General features: G+C 40.8%; 1 protein-coding gene across 1 annotated transcript in view; it reads right to left on the reverse strand.

Annotated features, from left to right (window-relative positions):
• NR6A1 (nuclear receptor subfamily 6 group A member 1) overlaps window positions 1–5468 on the reverse strand; it is a gene marked incomplete at its 5' end in the record, with an annotated part of 28324 nt that extends 22856 nt beyond the window's left edge. The window contains one exon of the mRNA XM_008155279.3: window positions 5222–5468. Within this exon, the coding sequence (XP_008153501.2) occupies window positions 5222–5468 (247 nt within the window). The remainder of the gene's footprint in view (window positions 1–5221) is intronic.
• Window positions 5469–8217: the final 2749 nt, after the last annotated feature.

The following is an 8217-nucleotide window of genomic DNA, read 5'->3' on the forward strand; positions in this document are numbered from 1 at the left end:
TCCTCCCTATGAAGGCAGTCAGGAGAGTTCCCTTGCCATTGATTTTCCACTCAGGCAATTCAACAAAAGGAAAAAGTTATTTAGCATTTTCTTTTTTTCAAAAAATATTTTTATTAATTTCAGAGAGGAAGGGAGAGAGAGATAGAAACATCAATGATGAGAGAGAATCATCGATTGGCTGCCTCCTGCACGCTCCCTATTGGGGATCGAGCCCACAACCTGGGCACGTGCCCTTGAGCGGAATCAAACCCGGGACCCTTCAGTCTGTAGGCCAACGCTCTATCCACTGAGCCAAACCAGCTAGGGCTATTTAGCATCTTCTAACTGTAAAAAGCATCCTTTAAATAGTACTAATCTCATTAAGAATTACAACTACTAATACTATTACTATCATTGTTGATGGAGCACTTAGTATGGGGGCAAAAGAAGAAACCCCTAATTTGCAATTTCCAGCCTCTGGTGTCTGGAAAAGCTTCCTAAAAAAGACAACTTCAAAACTGAATCTTAACAGATGATCAGGATTTATGCAGGCAGGGAAAAGGTCTCCAAGCTGAGTGAAGAGCACACAGAAAAGCTGCAAGTGAGCATGGAGGCCTCTTTCTGGGAATTTCCAGTGGTTCAATCTGGATGGATGAGGGGAAGAGAGCCAGAGAGAGAAGAGCAGCAAGAGATGAGGCTGGAGAGGCCAACTGAGGCCAGATCACAGAGAGCCTTGAATGACAGGCTGAGAGTATGCCCTTTAGCAGAGGAGCCTGAGGATGACAGAATGCAGGAAAGGGATAAGGTCAGGCTGCCATTTTTTAAAAATCCGTGATGGCCACTGTGGAGGGTGGTTTGGAGGGAGTAAGAGGATAAACTAATGACATCATATGAGAACAAGCTTTGCTATAATATACCTACTTGGAAAAAAATTACCATGAAGAATGTAGGAAGTCCTTGGGGTAGGTTTGGTTGCCTCAAAAGGTGAGGGCTTGAATCATAACAGTACCTGTGGTAACTGAAAGGCTGACAGGAAGTTCGTGTTCCTTAAAGCAGACGTCATTCTTGGTATCCTGAGATTATACACTTCAGAATTAAACAAGTTTGGGTCTAATCCTGTTTCTGCCTTGTCTGTACATATAGACAAATTTCTTCACATCTCTGAATAAATAAAACTTCAGAATAAATAAAATTTACTGAAGAATAAAGAGGGGCTTGTTTTATGGGCTACTGTAAAGATTAGATATAAAACAATACAGCTCAAGAACCAAGCATAGAGCCTGGCTTATAAAGTAGGTACTCAGGAACTAATCCTTCCCTCTCCCCAGCCCCTTTTCTCCAAACACAGGAGTTAAAAAACTAAGGTTCCATTCTCAACTTTGCTGGAGCCTTAGTATCTTCATCTGTGAAATGGAGGCAACATAGTCTTTCCTACTGTGAATTTGGAGGGAAAAACATACATAGCCACATACATAGCCCATGTTAGAATCATGTCTGGTTGTCTGGGAGCCCTCTTTCGATGCTCTAACTACTAAGCTACCTGGCCAAGGCCCATCCAGGCTCACCTTACATTTCCCCTGCCTCAGTCCTAGAATCAGTCAATTCTCCAAGGATTCCTTTTATTGATATTTAGAAACCAGGCTGGGCATGCTCATTGCTACTGCGTTATTACTGCTTTAGCCACTTTCAATGGACACCTATATATATGTACACCAACTCATGCATCTACACACTTTCTCTATATTTTTATCAGTCCTCCGAAGCATGAGTCCATGTTGATCACTCTGATTTCAATCTGGCACCAGAGGTTTCATTCTATTCTTCCCCTTTCCTGATTTATCACTTCTTTCTCTGATGTGAGAAACCTGATTCTCATTATCTACAACATATTTATTTACTTGTCAGTTCAACTCTAGTTCCCAAATAAAGTAGTGAGAACTCTGAAACAAATTTACAAACTAGGGTGCTTTGTTTGCATGCAGTTCTTTTTATTCAACCTTATAGTATAAAATCAATACACTGCTTTATCAAGGTCAGCTCCTTTCTTCCCATTCCCTTCAGTTAGATTTGTTTGTCACAGTCTGCATTTCCTCCCATACACAGGTTACTTTAAAAAATAAACAAACCAGCAAACAAACACTATATACAGTAAAATTTGTGGTGTATAATTTTATAGGTTTTGAAAAAGGCATAAAACTATGTGTTGAACATCACATTTCCATGCAGGACAGTTCCTGATTCCTTAAGTATTCCCCCAAATATTCCAATGGCAACTTTAATTGCACTTTCCCAGCACCAACCAGGAGGTGGCAGTGTTTCCTTCTTAAGAGGAAGCCTTCACCAGGCAGCTGAGCCTGCTTGCTCAGCATTCGGATGGGCCTGGCAGGCAGCTCCCATTCCTCCCATCCCTCCAGTCATCTGGCTTTGGTTACAAAGGTTAAGAGGTTAAGCTCCTTCTTCCCGAAAACAGGTGAGTTTGGCTGGAAGCCTCAGAATCTCACACACCAACCGAATAAGCAGGATGATTCATCTTAGTCAAGAATGCAACCCACAAATATGCTTTGATAAAATCTTCACAGTGAAATAAACAAACAAAACTCCACCAAAATTCAAACGAAAAAAATTTTTTTCACAGTGAGGGTAACAAAGGGAGATAAAAAAAAAATTAGAGAACAACGCCAAATCCGGTGAAGGTGGGCAGATGACCACAAACTCTCTTCAAGACATTTCTTGTTTGATATTGGTGGCTAGTGTGGACAAAAAAAAAAAAAAAAAAAAAAAGGGATTCTATGGAAAGTAACCTCACAAGGTGATCTGATCATAAATTCCTAACTGGGAAGGTCATGGTGGGTAGTCACGTCCCAAACATATTACTTCTTTAGTAAAAGATTTATCTTTGCCTTAAGCAAGCCCTGTCCATTGTTTCTGTGCATCTAGGTTACCACACCTTTGAAATAAACTATCCTCAAGAGAGCACATAATCTTAACTACCCTGTAATCCAATCCACATGACCACCCTGAAGACAGCGCATAATCTTAACTGCCCTGTAATCTTCCTTACATTCCCTTCTTAATCTCAAAATTCGTAAAAGAAACAGCAAACTGTTGTTCTCCGAAGCATTGATCTCTCTCAGTCTGATATACCTGCTTCCAGGTATATTCTCTTTTTGGCTCCAATAAATTTTTATGAAAATTCTCTACAGGTTTGGCCATTCTTACACTGACACCACCACTAAACTAATAACTGGGTAAATCATATTACCTCCCTAAGCTGCACCTGTAAATGGAGGGTAATAGTAAGAGGGTTGGTTGTGTGTATGAGATAATGCATAGAAAGTGCTTAAGAGTTTTTGGTACACACAGTGCTCAAAAATATTAGTATTATAAATAAATGATTTAAATTTATCTCAATGACCTTCTCCTATATCTCTTTTACCTTTTTTCATAATGGGCAAATTTTCAAAAGATTCTTCTTATCCCACACAATAAAAAAAGCAATCTGGCTCTGGCCAGTGTTGCTCAAAGGTCAAAGCGCTGGCCTAAGCACCAAATGGTCCCAGGTTAGATTCCTTGGTTGCCAGTTCGCTCCCCGCCCCGTCTGGGTATGTGTGGCAGGCAACCAGTCAGTGTGTTGTACATCGATGTTTTTCTCTCTTTTTTTTCTCTCTCTCCCCCTTCCCACTCCCTTCTACTCTGTGAAAAGCAGTGGAAAAAATAACCTCAGGTGAGGATTAACAACAACAACAACAAAAAAACCCACAAAAAACAATCTGGATGCCTGCACTCTTTAATGCTATAGATCAATTTGACCAGTTCACTAAATCAGACTAACTTCCCACCCCTGCATATTAATCAACCCCTAACACCTTGCTGGGTACTTCTTATACATTGTCACATTAATTCTCTACAGAACTCTGAAAGGTTAAGTATTATCAGACCATATTACAGGTAAGATAACTGAGCATCAGAGATAAAAAACAAACTGCCCAAGGTCACAGAACTAGTCTGTCACCAACCTCTGCCTCCAGAGCCTCCATGCTTTCCACTGAACTACTCCTCTCCACCATTCATGAAAACATCCTACAGTTGGGACACTGGCTCTCTTCTTCTGTATCCAAGTTCTCTTTGGGTGATTTCTACCCACTAACAAAATCTTACCACTTCTATGCCAACAACTCCATCTTGCAGGCAGGGCTTATCACCTCAGTTCCAATTCTAGATGTCCAATTTCCTTGGTGGACATCTGTATGTACCTCAAACCCGGCATTATCAAGGCCAACATTTTGCCCCACCTTGCTTTTTTATTCTGACTTTTTTTCCTGGGAAGGTCAGTACTATTTTTTTTTTAAATATATTTTTATTGATTTCAGAGAGGAAGGGAGAAGGAGAAATAGAAATATCAATGATGAGAGAAAATCACTGACCAGCTGCCTCCTGCACACCCCCTCTATTGGGGATTGAGCCTGCAAACTGGGCATGTGCCCTGACCAGGAATCAAACCATGACCTCCTGGTTTATAGGTCAACACTCAACTACTGAGCTACACCAGCCAGGCAGGAGGGTCAGTACTATTAATACAAATCTTCAACTTCAACTTTTGGTGCTGGCCAATAGCCAGTATGTCACCAGCTCCTACCAGGTGAGCTTCTCCCACATCTCCCCATCTTTTGGCATTACTTTCCCCTCTTCAAGTCCTTCTGCCCTCTGGATAATTCCTCTTAAAATACCCGTTTAGTTTTGTCATCTCGGGCTAATGACTCTTAGAAAGCTTCCCAATAAATTCCAAATTCTTCACCAACATGGCTGCAGACTCCTGAGCATACCTAGCTTCTGAGTTTGCCATGATTCTAACAAACAAAATGATATCACATTCAGAGGACCTACTAACTTCTTATCTTTTCATCAAAAATCCCCACTTCCTGTCATCACACCCTGAGAGAAGAACTAGTGGAGCATATGAATCCCAGTTAGCACTTGATTGTTAATTGGGGTCTTGCCACATGAAGACTGTGCATTCATTCTCACAGAATCCTTAACATCTCACGAGTCTTTCTCCCCACGTAGCCTGGGAGGTCCCTGTAGGCAGGAACTGTGTCAGATTCATTTTTGGGTTATGAGTACATAGTATAGGGCCAGGCATATAGAGCAGGCTTGGAAATGAATAACTCCAAGGCTTAATAGCTGACACTAAAGGTAAAGTGATGGATGAAGTGTGGATAATAGAGCCACAAGCACCACTCACCCTTCCGGTTCATCCCCATCTGGAGGCATTTGAGCAGACGGCAGTACTGGCACCTGTTCCTCTGCTTCCGAGACATGACACAGTTCTTGTCACGGCTGCACCGATATACCCGCTTGTTGCAAATGCTCCGCTTGAAAAACCCTTTGCAGCCCTCACAGGAGATGATTCCATAGTGCAAGCCTGTGGCGCGGTCCCCACAAATGAGACAGGTTCGTTGTTCAGCCCGATCATCTGGAACAGAAACTGAACATATTCAAGTTAGAATACAGTGGGAATAATGGCTTTAAGCCTGCAGTTCTAAAACAAACAATGCTGCCCTGGATAGATCAAGAACATTACCGTCTCCAGGATAACTGACAAACAGGGGCATCTTTAGAACCCTTGTCCTAGGAACAGATCCCTGCATCTACCTGCAGATACTACAAATATAGCCTATCAGAAAAAAGAACTCGTGTTCCTCTCCCTAGTTTTTATCATCACTTGGGCCAATATCCAAGTCAGAACTGGGAGATATCCTTGACTCCTCCCTCTCCCTTAGCTTCTTCAGCCACAGCTCATCACTTTTACCCTTTGCTGCAGTCTTCTAAATCTTAGGAACAAGCTTTAAAATTTTTTAAAAATCAGAAATTATCCTAGTGCAGGAACTATCATATTAAATTTCATTCCTTCTAATTTTAACACCCCTGCTGAGATAAGTAAGGGTAGATGCAGAACTTGGTTGGAGTCTCTATGAACACAATTTTTCAGAGGCAAAAACGTCAAATCCAAAGAAATAATGAATAAGGCAGCTGATATGGTTGGCCTAGAAGATTAATAACAATCTGAACCAGGTCCAGAGCCCTAGCAACATCTTTTCAGAGCACCCATGACATACAGCTGCGCAAATAAATCCAAGTTCCATCTCTACATTATTTAGCAGGAATAATAAGTAAATGAGAACAAAAATATTTATAAACAAATCTGGTCACCAATCGGACCAGAATTTTACAATTCTTAAGTTCTTGTTTTATAAAAGCAGAAGGACTCCTTATAACTAACCATGGTTACATTGCAGGTTAAGTCTCAAAGAGATTATTAACAGCAACTTCTGACACCATGATTGCTACAGAGAAAATGCTCATTTTATTGAAAGAATGGACATCTATATATATATATAAGCCTAATATGCAAGGTGTCCCCTCGGGAGTTCGACCGACCAGGAGTTTGATCGCTCTCTATAACGTGCGCTAACCACCAGGGGGCGGTGTAGAATGAAGGTCCCTGCCGGCAACTGGCAGCTGAGGAAGAGGCCCCAGCTGGCAGCCAGCAGCCGCTAGGGACCCTACCCATACATGCATTTCGTGCACTGGGCCTCTAGTAAACGAAAAAAATGGTATGTGCAGGGCTTTCCAAATTACAAGTCATAACCCATAGTATCATGACTAGTATTTTTGGATAAAATAGAAAATATCAAAGTAAATCTCATGTAGTAAGGATAAAAAATTGGGAAAACTTTTTTTAAATTAAGGTGTGTACATTTGTGTCAGTATATACATCTGCAGGAAGCTGGATCACTTCCTAGCTTTGTAACCATGGACTCAATTCTCTAAGTCTCACTATCAACTGTAAAACAGATGACATTAGCACTCACCTCATGAAGTTACTAGGGAGTAAATAATGTAGACATACAATAATAACAATTAACATATACCTAGAGCTTATTACATGACAAGCTTTGTTCTATATGTGTTACATGTAATAATTCACTCACTCCTCATAACTCTATAAGTGAATATTACTATTACATTCTTTTGCGGGTGGAAAACATGAACTACACATAGGTTAAGAAATATGCCCAAGATCCCATAGCTAGTAGGCAGCAGAGCCAGAAAAAGCAGACAGTTCTGCACCAGAATCTGAGACCTTTCATACTGCTTAATATAATGCCTCAGATATAGTAAGTACACAATAAATGATAGTTGTGCTATTGTTATTAAAGATAGGTTTTCTGTAAGATTAAAACCTGATAAAAATTTGCAACATTGCTATAGACAGAGCAATTCATACAATGGAATACTACACAGCAGTAAATATATTTGAACTACTGCAACAACAAAGATGACTTGTACAATGTTGGGTGAAATAAGTCAGAAAAAATACTATAGGATTCCATTTACATTAAATGAATCAAAACAAAACAAAACAAAAAAAAACAAGCACAGAGGGGAAAGAAACAGTGAGGCAAGTGCTGGGGTGAAGAAGAGCTTTTGGATCCTGGCAAAATGTTCTATTTCTTGACTTGGGTGGTGCTAGCTTTATAGTAATCCATTAAACAGCACACTTGTGTTTTATGTATTTTTCTCTAAGTGTTGTATTTCACAATAAAAAGGTTAAAAAGAAAAGCTAGCAGGGCACTTCAGGAAAGGGAAATGACATCATCCATGGCAAAAGGAAGGAAAATGAATATAAGGAGTGTTTGAGGGAACTGCACAGGATATTATCTATTACAGTTAAGTAGTAAGATCTTATGGAAGAACTAGAGGCCCGTGCACCAGTGGGCTCCCTCAACCTGGCCTGCGGGATCAGGCCGAAACCAGCTCTCCAACATCTCCCGAGGGGGTCCTGGATTGTGAGAGGCAGCACCGGGCCTCTAGTATACATATAAGATCTTTGGTTAATCTCTTCCCGCCTTCTCCCCTTCCCTCTAAGATTTATCAGTCTGTTCTATGTTTCCAGGCCTGTGCATTGAGCGTCTGCCCCCTGGTGGTCAGTGGGCATCTTATCTACCGGTCAAACGGTCGTTTAGGCTTTTATATACATAGATCGTCAGAGATGAGTCTAGAAAAATAATTTGGAATAGATTGCAACAGAGTTTACCCTACTCATAAAAAGCTACTGAGATTTTAAAATAGAGATATGTCTGGAATAAAGTAAGATTAGGAATATTAATTTCACAAAGATGTGCAGGTGGATGGCATGGGCCATCTAGGTTCCAGAGGGGGATGGAGAGGAGGAGG

The sequence above is a fragment of the Eptesicus fuscus genome, chromosome 15 (assembly GCF_027574615.1).
Source record: "Eptesicus fuscus isolate TK198812 chromosome 15, DD_ASM_mEF_20220401, whole genome shotgun sequence".
Classification (NCBI taxonomy): Eukaryota; Metazoa; Chordata; class Mammalia; order Chiroptera; family Vespertilionidae; genus Eptesicus; species Eptesicus fuscus.